Source organism: Sebastes umbrosus, chromosome 23 (genome assembly GCF_015220745.1).
Source record: "Sebastes umbrosus isolate fSebUmb1 chromosome 23, fSebUmb1.pri, whole genome shotgun sequence".
Classification (NCBI taxonomy): Eukaryota; Metazoa; Chordata; class Actinopteri; order Perciformes; family Sebastidae; genus Sebastes; species Sebastes umbrosus.
Genome location: NC_051291.1, coordinates 9,270,340 through 9,288,719, shown reverse-complemented (window position 1 = coordinate 9,288,719; position 18,380 = coordinate 9,270,340). Strand labels below are relative to the sequence as shown.

The 18,380-nt window shown below is 42.0% G+C and overlaps 1 protein-coding gene across 3 annotated transcripts in view; it reads right to left on the bottom strand.

Moving 5' to 3' along the window:
• The window catches only part of LOC119483089 (ankyrin repeat and BTB/POZ domain-containing protein BTBD11-A), a 181,150-nt gene that overhangs the window by 38,810 nt on the left and 123,960 nt on the right, over positions 1 to 18,380 (bottom strand). For all 3 annotated transcript variants that reach the window (XM_037761124.1, XM_037761122.1, XM_037761123.1), the window contains exon 2: positions 17,122 to 17,271. In XM_037761124.1, the coding sequence (XP_037617052.1) occupies positions 17,122 to 17,271 (150 nt within the window). The remainder of the gene's footprint in view (positions 1 to 17,121; positions 17,272 to 18,380) is intronic.

The window sequence follows — 18,380 nt, the reverse complement described above, 5'->3', positions numbered from 1 at the left end:
GTGTAATTCAAGCAGACAAAGTGAGGTGAGCCGACGTCTTATCACCTGTGACCTGAGATTATCACGGCGAGACAACTGTTGTGTTCCCTAATGGGCGACTGAGATGGAAGATTCCTCCGCCGTCCTCTGACACACTGTCATGGCCTCCAGCTCCCCGGGGGCCGAACCGAAGACATTTAATCATCACTTGGTAATACGACCGAGTCACAGCTCTGCCTTCGGGGCACATTAGCAATTCCATGGCAACGATTAATCACAGTCAATTACAGGACATGTCATCGTCAACGCAGAACCAGCAGATACTTTTACCAGTGCTGCTCAAGTGGGAATTAATCACCAGTAGACATATTTAATACGGGACATGTGACGGGATGTCACTGAGGACAGAGAGGTGTTTGAACAGACAGATATGTATATGACTGCATATGTGCGTGTTTTATGATCTAAAGTCACACTTTTATAGTAACCTCGCCAAGATACAACCAAAGGCTGAGTGACCATCTGGAGATCTGGGAGTTTACCCGCTGGCCCAGTCGACCTGTGAGCCGGCGATGAGCCAAACAGGAATGAAACTAAACGGTAAAAATACATCTGAATGTGTTTTTTTTCTAGTCTTTTCTACCGACAAACAGGCTCCATAGAAAGAAGAGAGGGAGGGCTGGTCACGAGCGAGCCATCTTCTATTTTATCTTTTCATACACTGAACTCGTAGTCTGAATAAATCCCAGCGTCATGTAAAAGCAGCAGGGCACTATCTGCAAAGGTGGAGAAAAACAAGCTAAGAGAGAAGAAATAAAGTGCCATGCTACAAATGCTACACAATGATTCATCCTGAAGCAGCAGACGTCAGCGCAGCGCTAGTGATGTTCCAGCTATTGTGCAAACTTCAACCGCAAGCTGGAAATACCATACCATACTTATATGGTGTGCTCACATGGAAGACCAAACAACACGGTAAATATAGACATCGCAAAGATGAGCTCAAATAAAGGAACTTTTTTTCAAATTAGAGAATTCGATGGCACATCTTGGTGCAGAGAAATGCTTTAAAACCTGTTAATATTAAATCTCTGCAGAGCTTTTTATCTTTTTGAAGTACATTTATTTGAATCAGTCTCACAGCTCTTCTCAACCCTATTTCCAGCTGCAGCAACAGGTATCTAAATGTGCTTTCCTAGCTGTAAAAGAAAGAAAAGCAGAATACTTTTGGTCGTTTTGGTCGCCAAAAAACGTCTTGTTCAGCGTTCTGTTGTATTTAGCTCCACCCTCTTGTGTCACTTCTGGTTGGCGATGGCCGAAAACCAAGATGGTGACAGCCAAAATGACGAACTTGAAGCTTCAAAACTGTAGTCTATAAACCAATGGGTGATGTCACGGTGACTACATCCACTTCTTATAAACAGTCTATGAAATCAGCAGTAACGTATGTCAGTCGTCAAGTCGCCAAGGACCACTACCCAAGCGTCGGTAGCCCAAGCGAAACCAGGCTGAGCTGGTAAAGTGGAACATTTAGCAGCTAAAGACCATGATCATTTTCTTGGACGTTGGTGGAGACCAAAACCAAGCTGAAAGCAGAGTGAATATTGGACTTACATTCATCCGCTGGCAGAAACGTGACCTCAAATAAATGCTAATGTTACTCCGTGTCTGCTGGATGTGTAAATAGACAACTCTTTGCTAGCATAACAACTTTATAAGGTCATTACTACTTTCAAGATTCAAGGACATACTCTAGAGGATGTGCAAAAAGGTGTAGAATGATAATAATAATAGAGAAAAAGATCTTCTCAACTGTGACCACGTCTCTTTTTTGTTTCTTTAAAGTTTAGATGTCATACAGATACTGCAACTTTATGAATAAACTAATTAAAACTTAGTTAATGTGCAGTTTCTAACCAGCCACTAGACCACATAATAGTGTGTCTCTGGAGGCAGGCGCTTAAAAGGGAACACTTGAAGGCAGCAGCAGCATGATACCATCTGTTTTACCCCGGGATCCTTCAACAGAACAGTGGGGTACAAAATAATTCATTGAAATGTTTTGTATTGAATTACAAATTATATAAAAAACATTCATTTCAGATCTCTGTTTTCATTTGAGTATCAGGGTCAAACGTCCAGAGTCGTTCTTTTACCCCCAATCCTCGGAGGATATTTGGACTAAATATGTGAAATGAACGTCCCATGATGCAAGATGCTGCAAATGTTAAGAAATCCCTTTTTAGGAAAGTCATACTTGTCTCTGCCCTGTTTCTGCATTATATCTGATAGTAGTGAAGCTACAGAAACAATCACTATTTCTTCTTTCTGACCATTACGGTGTCCAACAGAGCCCCCCGTCTGCTGCAGCTGTCCACTCCTGGACTGATGACTGTGACCAAAAGCAATGAAACAAACACCAGAAATGCCCAAAGATGTGATGGCTCATTTGTAAAAGATCCCCAGAAAAAAGTCTGTTCATTAACAACTATTGTGAAACTGTGTGAAATAATAGGAGAGCCTTCTTGATAACGACTTCTCTCGGACTAAAGAGGCCTCTGAACCGTAACTTCATTTCGCCTCATCATCTTGTCTTAGTTTTTCCAAATATTTCCAGTCAGTGGAGATGGAGCGGGAGATTACACAAACTGTCTGACTCATTCTATTGCCATCATCTTTCCTGCGACTCACAGTAGGGGACATCTAAATGGATGCCTCTTTATTCTGTCTAATGGCTCTTTTAGGGACTTTAATGGTGAATATCTGCAGAGGCACTACTGAGGACTGCTGCAGTGTTCAATAAATAACCTTCCTATGTGTGGCCTTGATTATCCACTGTATCAAATGGGCTTAAATAGTATTCACATTCATATTTCTGCTGAGGGCTTATTCTTGTTCCCTTTTTTAGATATGCTTCACAATTACAGCACCACCGGAAATTACTAGTCCTGCTGTTTACTAAAACGCAGCCACAAATCAAATTAAAAGTACATTTTGGAGAGATAAGTCTGTGTACTTGTGTTCACTCTACAGCAGCAACAGCTCATATACTGTAGAGAAAAGTGTAAGCAATATGAATAAGCATTGATAACAACCACCGTGATGTCACACATTGGCTTGTGGACTGCCGTTTTGAAGCCTTGAGTTTGGCCGTCACCATCTTGGTTTTCTGCAAGTTGTAAAACGAAAACACGGACAACTCCCAGACAGCAACCTGTCAATCACAAGCTAGCCACGCCCTAAAGCATCCCCTGCTTTATGTTCTATTTGACTCTAAATGGGACCATCATTTACTAAATGAACATCATGCTGTATTGAAGAAGACTTGAAACTAGCGATTGAGACCATAAACTCATGTTTACAATGTTTACTGAGGTAATAAATCAAGTGAGAAGTAGACTCATTTTCTCATAGACTTCTATACAATCAGACTCCTTTTAGCAACCAGAGGAGTCGCCCCCTGCTGGCTATTAGAAAGAATGCAAGTTTAAGGCACTTCAGCATTGGCTTCACTTTTCAGACCCAGAGGTTGCCCACTTATAACAACGAAATACAACTTTACGGTAGAATATACACATATGCGGAAACATATGTTTGACCAATGAAATCCATTGTTCCACGTGATGTCATACCTCCAGGTAGCTTGGTGCCAAAATGGGGGGAACGCCTTATCAATCGGGTTTCTCAATACCCAATACTGGACGAGAAACACAGCAACAACTACCTCAACAACCAAATAAAGGACAATATATGGCTTGAGATCGCCCAGTAGCTCCTGGTATACGATGAAGATGGTAATGTAGCTGATATGCACTTGCTTACGTTTTATGTTGGTCACAGATTGGGGCTAGCAACACACAGCTAGCGTTAGAAAATTTGCGTTCCGATTAGTTTGTGTATTGTGTTGTTAACGTTAACCCGTTAGACATTCTCTGTCTGGATAGGTGTTTGTTGTGTGGAGTGGACACGGCACTATATAAAATAAGGATTTTTTTATTTGGATTTTGTATTTGATTTGGACGAAAATGAAACATGACAAAGCGGACAATTCTGCATTTTTGCATCGCACTGGTGAGATATCACGAGAATGGGGCAGATGTGAGGTCACAGTGACCTTTGACAACCAAAATTTAATCAGGTCATCAATTCCAAGTGGATGTTTGTTGCCAATCTGAAACAATTCCGCGTTATTGAGATATCGTCATTCAAAAGAATGGACCGGACGTACGTACTGTACCTCCATCACAGACGTACGGATGGACGGAAAACCCGAAAACATAATTCCTAAAATCATACAAAAACTTTACTCAAGAACTAATTCAATGTCCAATAACTCAAAAACCTCCACCTGTCTTTGTCAGTAACATTGTAATAATGCTTCAGTACGGTAGTAAGGACTTGGCTAAATAAAAAGCCACAATCACAGAGGATGGAAGAGCCTTCTTAAAGTAAATGAGTCAGTGATAAAGTGGCTGTGTGTGAAGCCAGAGAAGGATATCCTTCCTAGTGACAGAAGTTCAGTCAAAATAACAACAGCTATTAGGACCGTTTGTTGAGTCCCCTTTCATCAGCACTGCTGCAAACAGCTGCCTGTATTTGCCTCCAAACAGCTGCCCTTTCTTTTCTTTTTTTGGGTTCGGAAACAGTGAGGTGAGAACGAAGAGCAGCCTGTTCAATTCACCGCCTTATTACCCCAAAACTTCCATTAGCCTTCTGGGCTCCCTCCAAAACACTCAATTAGTGAGTGTGCATTATCTCTCAGCAGCACCGCTGTGAAGTCTAATGTCCGCCGTCTTATTGCAGCAGGACTCGAGTGCAAAGCGGATGTTAAACTTCAGCTTGTCACTAAAGTAGTGGAGGAGCTGAGAGAGGCCGGCTCGAGTATCATCGGCTCTCACATGTCAGGCTGATGATGGGTCATAATTATTAATGAAGAACATCTGCCTGTGGGTGTTGTACCTCTCCGGAGAGGTGTCGCACACTTGAACGCTCACACATGCCGGTGCAGCCTCGTTGGTAATGCAATACGTTCAATAGACTTTAATTAGAATACAACACTTGGGCCGCGCCACAACATAGCAACGGCATGATCGAATGACAACATTGACAGGAGACGTAAACGGGCCGCTGACCTTATACATGACCAGGAAACAGTCATCAGAGCTTAATCTCCAATTAATTGGTGGTTATTAACTTCAGGAGTCCTCAGTCAATGTTTGTGTCCACGTGGAACGAACCTCTGAAGAACACGACAAGAACAAGTGTCTTACAGTTTCATTTATGTTGTATAATCAGTCCAGTCACGCCGCCGTACTGGGGCTGTAAAATAGAGTTTGTTTAGGTGTGATGGGTCATTCTTTAAGTGAGTCTTTGGCTCTCCTTCGACGCTGCCGGCCAAGTTGCCATGTGATGCATTCTCATGCTGGCAAGTAAACCGCTGAGATCTTTATCCGCCGTCCGTCCTTGTTCTTCCTTTGTGTTTTGGAATTGTACATCAGCCTTTAGAAATGTTGTCGATGGATTATGGAGGACAAAAGGACACTGCTTTTGAAGACGGACCCAAGGTGAATAACAAAATACAAGAATGTTGATACGACTCTTTCCAAATAGTCAAGGAGGAAAACAAACTGAGGAGCAAAATTTACAGCTTGACAATAAAGTCGACGCAAGGACGCTAGTGGATGATAACAGTCACGAGTTACCAGGAAGGTGCAAATTGAGGTGAAGGTGTGAGTTGAAAATGTATAAACTTAAGAAAAAATTTGGCTTATTCCAAGGCTTTATGAATGTGTAGAGACAAGAGGAAAAAGAAAGGACAATAACAGCAACCTAACTGATAATAACAAGGGCTGTCAATCGATTAAAATGTTTAATCGTGATTAATTGCAAATGAATCGCACATTTATCTGTTCAAAATGTACCTTAAAGGGAGATTTGTCAAGATTTTAATACTCTTATCAACATGGGAGTGGACAAATATGCTGCTATGCTATTTATTATTGGAAATCAATTAACAACACAAAACAATGTCAAATATTGTCCAGAAACCCTCACAGGTACTGCATTTAGAATAAAAATATGCTCAAATCATAACATGGCAAACTGCAGCCCAACAGGCAACAACAGCTGTCAGTGTTTCAGTGTGTTGACTTGACTATGACTTGCCCCCAAACTGCATGTGATTATCATAAAGTGGGCATATCTGTAAAGGGGAGACTCGTGGGTACCCATAGAACACATTTTTATTCACATATCTTGAGGTCAGAGGTCAAGGGACCCCTTTGAAAATGGCCATGCCAGATTTTTCTCGCCTAAATTTAGCGTAAGTTTGGAGCGTTATTTAACCTCCTTCATGAGAAGCAAGTATAACATTGTTGATACCAATGGATCCTTTAGGATTTCTAGTTTCATATGATACCAGTATCTTCACTCTAGCTTCAAAACTGAGCCTGCTACAACCTATAATTTGCAAATTAGTGGCGTTAAAACTAATTTGCATTAACGCGTTCTTATCACGTTAACTTTGACAGCCCTAATTATAAATAAAAAATATATATATTATTGTTTTTGTGTGGACCCAAGGAAGAATAGGCACCACTTTGTGGAAGCTAATGGGGATCCAAATAGAGAATAAAGAATAAAAATGTAAAAGCTTTCAGCCACATTCGTCCTACTTTAACCTAGAAGTCATTTGACCTTGAAATTACCAACAGCATGCTTATGAAGACACAAGAAAACAAACTGAGAAAGTGTCTGAGTGATTTAGCCATCTTCCTGTTGAAAAATACTGGAGTTATTGCTCAAACAGCTCTTTAATCGCTATTCTAATCTTTGCAGCAGTGAGCTGCGATGAGTGAGTGGGATCCAGTGGCAGGCAGCAGGTATCAGGGGACATTAAACCATTATACAATAATGAATCCAGCCTCGCGTAATTACTGCAGCATGCAGCAACGGCCTACAAGATTTTCCAGCATGTGTCTTTTGTGCGAGACGAAGAGGTGTGTGTGTCTGGAGGATTGTGAGGAGGGGTTGTTTGTGTCAGCATGCCCCCGCCGTCCTCCTAAAGGTGCTGGGAGACAGATAAGGAAAATAGCCGCACCCTGTTCCAGTGACTGAATGAGCCAGCCGCATCTTTACAGCCAAGTCAACAATTTTATTTCCTACACCATGGTGTCTCTAAGAGGGACAGACAGGAAGAAGTGAATGGCTCTGCAGCCCCTCTGAGAGGACGGAGAGAATGGAATGAAGAGCGGGAAGCTTTCCCGGCACATTGTGATACTGTCCTGCCTTGACATGTCCATTACAGAGAGACACTGAAGAGAGACATGAGGCGACATTATCATCAGGAGCTGCAGCGGTCAAATGATTAAAAAGAAACTGAATGTATGACATTCTTAACAAGCAGCAACCTCCGGTGCTGAGAAATGAAGCGTCAAAAACTGCAGTTCCTCAAATGGCCACTTGAGGCTCCAAAAGCGAGTCAATCCCCATAGACCCCCATGTTAAAATGACCAACTTTATAGCAGAAATAAACATGTTTACAGCCTGGTATGAAAAACTATTTTGGTCTCTATAGCTAGAGATAGATATCTCCATTCATGACAACTGTACGGGGGTACATTTTTATATAACTCACCCGTTTAAATTATATTAAGGCTTAAAGTTAGGCATTATTAAGGGCGTGGTCGCTTTGAGTGACAGGTGCCGTACCAAGTCGCTCCAGCTCCACCGACGATCCCTTCTGGATAAGCCAGGAGTCACGTAAAATTCACTCCAGCAGTTAAGTGTGGCTCGCTGCAATAATTACAATTTTCTTTAGCCACTGTAGTGACGTGTGGCTTGCTAGATACAGTCAGTGCAATGGCACTATATGTGAATACAGCTCGCCGCCGGGGGACGTTATGAACCCAGACACAATGACGTTTTCTGAAATATCTGGGACTTCCACAACACACAAAGCAGCAACAGTGGTTATTTCTTCCATGATTGATGGCGGTAAGTGAGGCGAAAATTTGCTTCGCTCTCAGTGTGAATGCGACATAACATACTGTAGATCAACATGTCACAGGAGTCACAGGATCTGTTTACTGATTGGCTGCGGGTAATCTCTGGCCGCACTTCGCTGCTAAAAGTTTAACTTTTCGCCGCAGAATCAAATGGCTGTAGCCCGTTGACCTCGGGAGCGGCCGCCGCAGCGTTTCATGGACATTGCAAGGCAGCTCACCACAGGCCGCACTTTGCTGTTGCTCTGGTGTGAATTTGGCTGTGTCGACGGCCGGAGCCACCCACTTTGAGCTTCACAGCGGCTCTTCAGAAACCCTCTGGGTGACGCCACAGAGACCACGTCCATATTTTATACAGTCTCTGGTTCTTAATGAGCTTTTAACAACTTAAAAAATAAGTCTGACTGACTCATTTTTCACCTTTTTTTCCTGTTCTATCACCCGCGCTAAGAAGTGGGTCAGATGTGAGATTAGGAAAGATGATGCATGGCGAAGCAGGAGAAGTATTTTAACTCTAATATGATGAAAAATGAGAATGGCGTAGACGGATTCAAGATGAAATGTAACACCTCCCAGTGAATCTCCTCAGCCGGTGTGTGTGTGTGTGAAGGAAACCCATTATCTCCCATCCACACAGTGAGATTGGGATAATGGAGCAGAGACGACGGGAAGGTGGTCTGAGTCACGCTGATATTAATGAAATCCTGTTGAAATGTAGGCTGCTATAAAAGAATAGGACGGGGTTTTTAATCATAACTTATCATGAGAATAATGTTTGTTTACGGACAGACGTTTGAAGCACGTGGCGACCACCGGAGTTAGACAGGTATTCAGCGAGCAATCACTTCCTGGAAATAACCTCCCATCGCTGTGCAATTTTCTGTACCCTTTCAGAGCAGCGCACAGCTCCTGCAGCTTTGCGGGGGGAGAGAGGGATTCCTCTCTTTGTGAAATCCACTCAGCCCTGAAGAATAAGCACTTTTCCTCTCTCTGCCTATGCACAGTAGAATACACGATGACTCATTATTCAAGCCGACTATTGTCAGTCAGCCCAGGGAAAATACAGAGCGAGTGATGCCGGGATGTTTAAAGCTCACAGCTCTCAGCCTGAGATAAACATCAACACATCATACTGAAACTCAAAGTGACAATTATGTGTTTAGTTATCCGAATAAAAGGTACAAATTAGACAAACAAAGTTTTAATCCTTCGTATTTTAGTCCGGGTTGATTTGGTGACAACTGTGGTTACTGTGGTAACCGCAAGTTCAGTTTAATACTACAGCAAACAGTCCTTGAGCAGCTACTTTGACACAAAAGCAACTTAAAATCTACTGCTGTATGTGTTTACAGTGCAGCCAAACGTTGTTTTAAACTTGTTAATGCATATACATGTCAGCACTAAACTCTCTTTTTTCTGCTTCTATCTATATGTTCTGCTTGTCTGCAATGTTTTATATGTATAAATGTCACTACTTCTTCTACTGCTTTTAAACTGCATGTCCTGTTTTGTGTTTTGATGTATTTTAGGAAGCCTTTTGTAACACCTTGGCCAGAGACAACAGATGAAAAATAGCCTTTTGGCTAGTTCTAGTATTTTTTATACCATTGTATTTATTACTTTGCACTGTCCCTTGTCAAATAAAATAAACCAAACTAAATAAAAAGATTGTTAAATGGATGTGATTTCATACTCCAGCCTGTTGCTGCTCCTTGTTCCATTACTCTTTGCAATATTTAAAGCTGATTCGCTGTCAAAAAATACAGAAAATTAAACCATTGTGTTGTTTTGTGGAGGCAGTTTTGATAACCGATCGCTGTCGGCACTAAGCGCGGCGACAACTATGTTGTGTTTGAAGGCAGTTTGAATCCAGCGCAAGATTGGCAGACTCCACCACTAACAATGACAGCTACTTCACAGAGTAAAAAAATTAGGTCCAATAGTCTTTTTCTTACCACTTTTCCTTGACCTCGATGGAAAACGTCATGAGGTCACGGAAAGATGAGAAGGAACGGCGGATGTTATTTTTAAAGCAACTTTATTTATAACAGAAAATGAGTACAGTGACAAACTTGATGCTGTGCGATTCAGTTAAGGACTCCTGTCCAAAATAGAATCACACCTCCTAGGAAGGATGTTTTCAATTTATCCATAGTGTACAATTAAACAGTGAAGGAGGATGTTATTGATGGCGGAATGGTGCGTTGCTTTAAATGTTGGGATGGCGTTATCTCATTTCCTATTCCTATTCCTATTTGGTTTCATGAAAACATACATTGAATGTGTCCTGTGTGTCGGAGGCACACCCAGCTCCAGGAATGGAGGGCCCCATTGTTAGAGGCCTGCTCTGTATTACATTACGCCGTTTATTTGCCTAGCGGCCGCTCTCTGACCCACGGGGCAGCCGCTGTGCTGACAGATGAACGGCCTCTCTCCGTCACACCTGGTCACAATATGTCAGCTCAGCGCCTATAGATCCTATCATATCCGTGGCACACGAAGGAAAACGTTATCCTTCATGGAGAAGTGTCATGACAGATGAGGAAAACACTCGGAGCATCAACTGCCCCAATCTGCCGCCGGCGATCTGCTCTCCTCGCTCGGACAAAGACATGAAATACGCAGGGAGACAATGGTGACCTCAGAAATAAAAGACTTATTTTTCCACCTCACGAGAATGAAATTATGAATATAGTGATGAACGTTGCTCTTTAACAGCCTCTTCTATCATCCATTAATTACCAAACAACTAGGGTGTGAAATTGCGCTGACAACCGGCTCAGTGTGGCCGCTTCACTTTCAAGTGATCTTGTTTATTGTTCAGATATCGAGCTAATAGCTTTAAATTGATTTCAATTTAAACAATTTAAATGTGTTGATACCGAGCAGATTTCAGACGCTTTATGTGGAGACACAGCGTCTGACCGTGAAAACACCAGCTTTCTGTAATCCATTGGTTCCAGGTCTCTGCTGTGATATTAGACGTGGTGTGTGTAGTATTTGTACATTAACCTATCATTAGCACATATTTATTATTATGAACATTAATGTAATTATAGTAAATAAACCGGGCCACCGCTGAGATGACTGGCAGCCTCTATAATCCTTACGTTACACCGAGGAAATCTGCATATTCTCTTATTTTTGCATTAACTTGATTTCAGAAATATATGAAAACTAGGGCTGTCAAAGTCAATGTGATAATAGCGAGTTAATGCAAATTTGTTTTTAACGCCACTAATTTCTTTAACGCCATGTGCAATTTTTAGGTTGTAGCAGACAGTTTTAAAGCTAGAATGAAGATACTAGTATTATATGAAACTAAGGAATCCATTAGTACAAACAATGTCATACTAGCTTGTCGGGAAGGAGGTTAAATAACGCTCCAAAGTTGTGCTAAATTTTGGTGGCGTTGCCATTTTTAAAGGGGTCCGTTGACCTCTGACCTCAAGATATGTGAATCGAAATGGGTTCTCTGGGTACCCACGTGTCTCCCCTTTACAAACATGTACACTAAATGATAATCACATGCCGTTTGGGGCAAGTCATAGTCAAGTCAGCACACTGACACACTGACAGCTGTTGTTGCCTGTTGGGCTGCAGTTTGACATGTTATGATTTGAGCCTATTTTGTATGCTAAATGCAGTACCTGTGAGGGTTTCTGGATAATATTTGTCATTGTTTTGTGTTGTTAATTGATTTCCAATAATAAATATATACATACATTTGCATAAAGCAGCATATTTGCCCACTCCCATGTTGATAAGAGTATTAAATACTTGACAAATCTCCCTTTAAGGTACATTTAGAACAGATAAAAAATGTGCAAATAACTTGCAATTAATCATGGGGTGGAATGGAATCACTATGGACAATCATGCGATTGATCGCTATTAAATATATTAATTGAGTGACAGCCCTTAATGAAAACAGGAGACCTGGTGTCATTGGATTCTGCTGTATCGATTTATAACACAAAACTGTCCTGGTCTTGCCAGCAGCAAGAAGAGCCAGAGCTACTTGCGTGGAAATTATCATGCTGCATCCGTTGCCTTCACAAACGGTGCAAAAGTAATATCAGATTGACTTTAAATGTGGAGCAGCAGTAGCAGGAAATGTTCAGTGTGCATTAGCAGTAACTAAATACAGCTCTGACTGAGACCATCATTTCTAAACACACTTTTACAGTTTCAGTTTGATTTAAAATCTCTCTAAACAACGTCCTTTTGCTGCCCATCTCCAAAATTCAGAGATAAAAATGTTGATGTATGCTCATTTAATGAAATTATCAATTATTACCATGCACTTATAGCATTAAGCTTTACGAGCAGCACTGAGTGCTTGCAGACTCTCTTTGCCCCAGGTTGTACGCAGCCTAGTACATAACAAAAACTGCAACTCCTCTTCAGTTTTTCAGCCTTAAAGGGGACATGCCATGCTAATGTCCAGGTTCATACTTGTGTTTGGGGTTTCTATTAGAACATGTTTAGATGCTTTAATGTTCAAAACACACATTATTTTTCTCATACTGTCCGTCTGAGTATACCTGTATTCACCCTCTGTCTGAAACGCTCTGTTTTAGCGCCTGTCTCTTTAAGAAGCCCAGTCTGCTGTGATTGGCTTGTGAGAAAAATATAGTGCACCTTTGCAAAGGTAGTTCTCAAGCTGTGGGTGATATATTCTCATGAGCCTGCATGTAACGTAGGAAGGGGAGCCGAATATGCGTGTTGAATCACATGATTACTGCAGCCCAGTCTCAGGACAAAAGCGTGTAATAGACCCGTCTGTCCACTGGAAGAAAGCGTGTCAGTGTCGCGTTTTGTGACGCCGATACGTGAATATAGAGTTAGTTACGTAGTATATAAAGTGAGAAACAAACACAGGACTTTCAAGTGGGACACTCGTGTTTGAGACCGCTGTCTTGTTTTGTAAGTTACGTTTTAAGTTACGTGTTTTCCGTACTGACGTTAAGTTGTTTCCATACATGTTTTATTTAGTTAACGTATTTATTTTAAGGCCAAATATGACGTTTTCCCTTAACCTAACTAAGTGGTTTTGTTGCCTAATCCTAAGTGAGTGGCTTTGTTGCCCCCTGCTGGTACTGCACGTTAATACAGGCATGTAACATTCACATCTCTGTGAAGCAAAATGTGACACTGACATGCTGTCCTCTGGCTGACAAAAACAAAATTAAGTTTAATGATGGCGAAATTGATTTGTTGGCAAATGAAGCAACAAAACAGAGTCGAAATGAAAAACATTCTATCATTTTGGCACATTTTCATTGGAAAAAATGTTTTCCAAGGTAGAAATTGAGCACCTGGTTAAGTTGAAAATAAAAACACAAACAAGGGGAGCTGGAGCAGAATGTACATGTCTGCGATATGGCTGATGTCTCAGGGTAGTTGCAGCCTAATGCACACGTGTAAATGTCTTCTGAAGAGTGTGAAATCACCACAGTGCATTAGCAGATCACTGACAGTTCCCTCGTTCTCTGTTACCAGAACATGGTCAGATTGTCTTCTTTTATCTTTAGCTTCTACACACATTTTCTCTCTTAATGCTGTTATTTTTTATTTTTGAATAATTCAGTGTGGCTCTCCCCTGGTGCTTTTTGTGGCGACGTGTTCATTATATTTTCTTTCAGACTTCTATATTGTTTTTTTACATAAAACAGACAACCGCACTACATCTGTCTGAGATGTAATAATCACTGGAATTTATGTATCTACTACGCCTTTGTTGGATCATTGCCATCTTATATTTCATCTGCTGCTCTGCCTCATACTTCACCGGCTTCATAACCTTCTGTATCTGTCCTTTACCCTCCTCTGACTGCTTTAGTTTAACCGGTACCTTGTTAATCGTCTGTTATTCTGTTCTATTAATCACTTGAACTTGTTATTTTATTTCTGTTATTCCACTGTAACTGTTAACAGGGCGTTGCTGTGAAAGAGCATGTATGCTCAGCCGACGTACCCTTAATAAATAATGGTTAAACAAAGAACATCAAACAAGAACATAAATTCAACAAAACGCACACAGTCACACTTATTTTCTCTTTGTGCACTCTTCTCTCAAAGCACGAGGCTGTGGTTGTTCAATACTTTTCTTAATGTCAACAAATGTCATGAAAGAAACAAAACCAACAATGTGTTCAGTCCATCTCTCAATACTTTCTGACTTCCATACCCTCTCTGTGGCACCAAGCCCATTGGTTCCTACATAACTCTTTAAAAACAGGTCAAAAATTAGCAGCAAGCTCTTAAACCTGAACAGTATGAGGTGCCCGGTAGTGTTAAGGACAGAAGAAACAAATCACCGGCACTCACAGATAAAGGATCTTTCTTTTGGCCCAGAATAAACTAATAAAGATCCTTTATCTGTGAGTCCTGGTAATAAGAAAAATATAGCCTATCAGCAGACCTACCCTTTAAATGCATGATAAATCAGAGAGGAGATTACACACAAGCTGCACTTTAGATGATGACAGGCAAACTGTTCTAGCAGGTTGTTTCTGATAAATAAACTGAAGTCTGCGGGTTGATAAAAGTGTCTGAAATGAGATGCAAGAGTCCCAGCAAATCTGCTCCTTTAAGTTTTCTAGCAAAGGCAGATGGCAGCACATGCTAAAAGTAGCACCCTTAATGCAATCATGATGCACTTCATAAAGCAGATTCACACTCATGTCACTCAGTGACTCGTACTCTGCAGATCAATCTGTTCACATAACGCAACATGAGGAGGAAATTATGCCACCGAATCCACTGAAATCCACTAAATGACTGCGAGCAGCTGGCATCAACTGGATTAGGTACGAGCCACATGTCAACCTCTGGCAGCGTCGGACTGGCCGGCCCTGGAGGTGAGGAAGTCCAGCTGAGGCAGCGTGGCGGAGGGAGTCAAACACACGGTGCATTAAACAGGAATCAAACAGCAGCCTGTGCTGCTTTTACTGCCTGCTGGTCCAAGCACGTGAACAGAGTGTCCGACACTGGGATGCTAATGATGCTTTCAGAGTGTGAGCGGGTAACACTGCATATGCCACACAGCAATGTTGATGATTTCTTTCCCCATGAGGTACCTGCAGCATCCCAGTATATGTATCCTTTACTGTACTAAACCACCAACCGAACCAAACAGCAGAGCCAGATATAGTGAAGCGAAGTCTATCCCCTTCCAATGAACACCATGGGACATTATTTCGGAAAAATATATGAACAGTAGTCAACGGCGAGACACACATAATTCTAATAACATAAATAATCACCACTTGATGTCACTAAATCCTACACACTGGTCCTTTACAAGGAGATAAATGTCAGTGTTGTGTTCACAACGTGTTTAAGCTGCCCCCCAAAGTGGCCAAAAATCAGTTATTGCAGGTTAAAAGAAGATATTAAAGTGGCAGTAGGCAGTATATTTTTGGCATCATTGGGCAAAAATGCCATAATAACCTTTCAGCATATTGTAATTCAAGTGTTCTGAGAGATAACTAGACTTCTGCACCTCCTCGTGGCTCTGTTTTCAGGCTTTAGAAAATCTAGCCCGTGACGGGAGACTTTGACCAATCACAGGTCATTTCAGAGAGAGAGCGTTTTAGACATTAACGTAACGTAATATTGATTCATATTTGATCAGCGCTGCCTAGTTTGACCATTTGGTCGGAGTTTGCGAGTGATTGATAATCGGCTCTCATAGACGGCAGCTGGACAGCAGACCTCAGATCAGCTCTTACTGCTTGTTTTCCTCCGGTCTGTGAAATCTTGCAGATGCCGTTAGAAGCACCGGAGGACACAGAGGCACATGTTTTTTTTCAGGTTACCTATTTAATGTACTACTGTCACAATATAGCGACCGTTTTATAAAAATAACTTTTTTTTCTACTTCAGCTTTAACTGCACCTCACAGAGTGTTTATCTTAGAATCTTCTATTAGTTTCTGTATGTGGTGATTTAGTTCTTCTGTTCAGCCACAGTGGCCACCATCACTTCTCATGCTAACTAACCACTTCCTATTGTACTTATTCTAAAACACACCATGAATATAAATGCATCCCAACGCTACACAAACGGCCTCCAGGCTTAATCACTACTGTGACACAGCAACTGGCGACAAGAAAAGAATACAAATTTCTGACTTTAATCGATGATGCAGAGTGAATCGCCGGTTTGTAATGCGCTACGGGGACGAAACAAACATTCATCCAGGACAAATGTGCACGGACACGAGCTGGGAGTGCAGATGTCTGGAGGGGACGGGGGTTGATCTAATGTGAGACTGCGGAGAGGGAGAGGACGTGGAGGCGGGGGCGGAGATAGCGGGGTGTCGCAGTTAAAGGTGGAGCCCGTCCTTTCAAGTCGAGGTTAAAAAGCCTCTGAGGCGGCGACCTTGGATTTAAAGGTCTGCGGGCGTGACTCATAAACAGGTGTTAGAACAGCTGTAATAGGAGGGTTCCTGGCTGAGAGGGGGAAGACGGATGAGGAGCACGGCGAGGGGACAGTAGGTCGGCCTCAGACCACCATGACAGCCCACAGGGACGGGGAGCGTGCATTCCTTCACACTGATGAGCTATTTGGCAAACACTTATGGAAATAAGTCCTTAAGATGATGAGATTTAATGTGCATAACAATTACTGCTGCATTTATAATACGCTGAACTTAACATTTCGTCAAACATTAGCGTCTGAGAGCCTCAAGTCTTTCTATGTTAATGTAATTTTAACATTATTAGGACTATTCAGCAGGGTAGAAATTTAAATGTAGTATTTTAATAGATCATTACGGCTCACCTTAACTCTATATTCCAAGTACGGATTATTAATAAAATTCTGTTAGCAGCTGCTTGTACGGAGGTGGCAGGTTTTATCTCAGGTTTTAGGCTACACTAATCACCTGTTTATGTACCTGCTACGTATAGAATAAAATCTCCTTATATGCATTATATTAACTGAATCTCATCAGTTGTGTTAATGCATTTGGTTTGCATACATTAAATGCCAGAGGGAGCAATTAACTGTCATCCATTAACTGAGTTTGACTGTATGAGAACAGCCAAATATCTTTTAAATGTAAGCATGGGGAAACCTGGAAAACATATTTTTCGCTCATAGCAGTGTTAGTTTGGGTCGTACTCACTCAGTTCTGCGATGCTGCCCACCCGGGTTGCGAGCAGCGACTGTTCCAGCGTGCGGAGCTCGGCCTGGGTGTACGCCTGACTCTCGCCCCCCCTCCCTGAGCGCTGCTGGTCCCGGTGCAGGTTCAGACTCTCCGGCAGGCTCAGCACACCTGCAGAAACAGGACAGAAAAAGGTCAAGAACAGGAAGTATTTAACGCATCCGCTTTTAGTGAAAAAAGTTTTCATCCGCAGCAACATCACAGCTCCTCACTTTTCTGCTGATGTCAAATTAATCACCACCTCTGTGAAATAACAGGGGGAACGCAAACTGTGGGAAAACACACAAATCAGCATTTTAAGTTAAATATTGAAAACAGAGCTGGTAAGCTGGATGAAAACACACACGTTCATCTCACGTGCAGCAGCCAGAGAGCAAACATTTGTTTAATAGATTAAACATGGTGACAAAGTCGCAGGTTAATAGCATACTGTAGTCTTCATTCTGTGGTGAAAAACATCCCAGCTGGTATCATGAATATAAACGTTTTAATGAATGGTGATGTTGATTTATTTTGTGATGTGCAGCAGCTCTTCAACACAAAGGCTTCTTTTAAACATTAAAATTCCATGACCCAAAGTGCCGAACCGCTTATCATCTTTGAAATAAATTGTCTCCGCAGTGAATTTTTTAGTTTGATATCACTCTCGTCTTGGCTTCCCGCCCGACTTTTAGTTCATAGCTTGAACTCTAATTGAGCCAATTAGGCTGCGAGCCACATTTGTTACTTCAAAGCTGCAAATTCAAAGTGCGACCTTGAGCATAAACAGTGTGTGTTTTCTTTGTGATCACAGGTGTGTGTGTGTTTCCCCCCCCCCCCCCCCCCCTCTCCTCCTGCAAACAAGGTGCAGCAGATAATGTTGGCTGGAGAGGATTAATCCATTTAGGAGGTGTTACTGCAGCCAGGCTTTGTTTAGCTGCAGAGAATGGCTGGTGACAGATGGGATATTGAGTTTTTTTGCTTCAGGAGAATGGAAAGCAACACCCTGCCGAGTGCTAATCCTAATGACACGGCGCAGGGGGACTCGCCGTTTCTCAACAAACAGTAATTACAACATGGAGGAACTTAGTCAATTTTGTCTGTGTGTGTGTGATGCCAGAACAGAAGACAAAAGACCAGCACAGGAGTCGCCAGATTCCTCCCACAGTGTCCAGCCCAAGAATTCCAGTATTCCCCAGTCAGAGTCGCGCTCCCTCTTCCTCCCACAGCCTTTCCGGGGA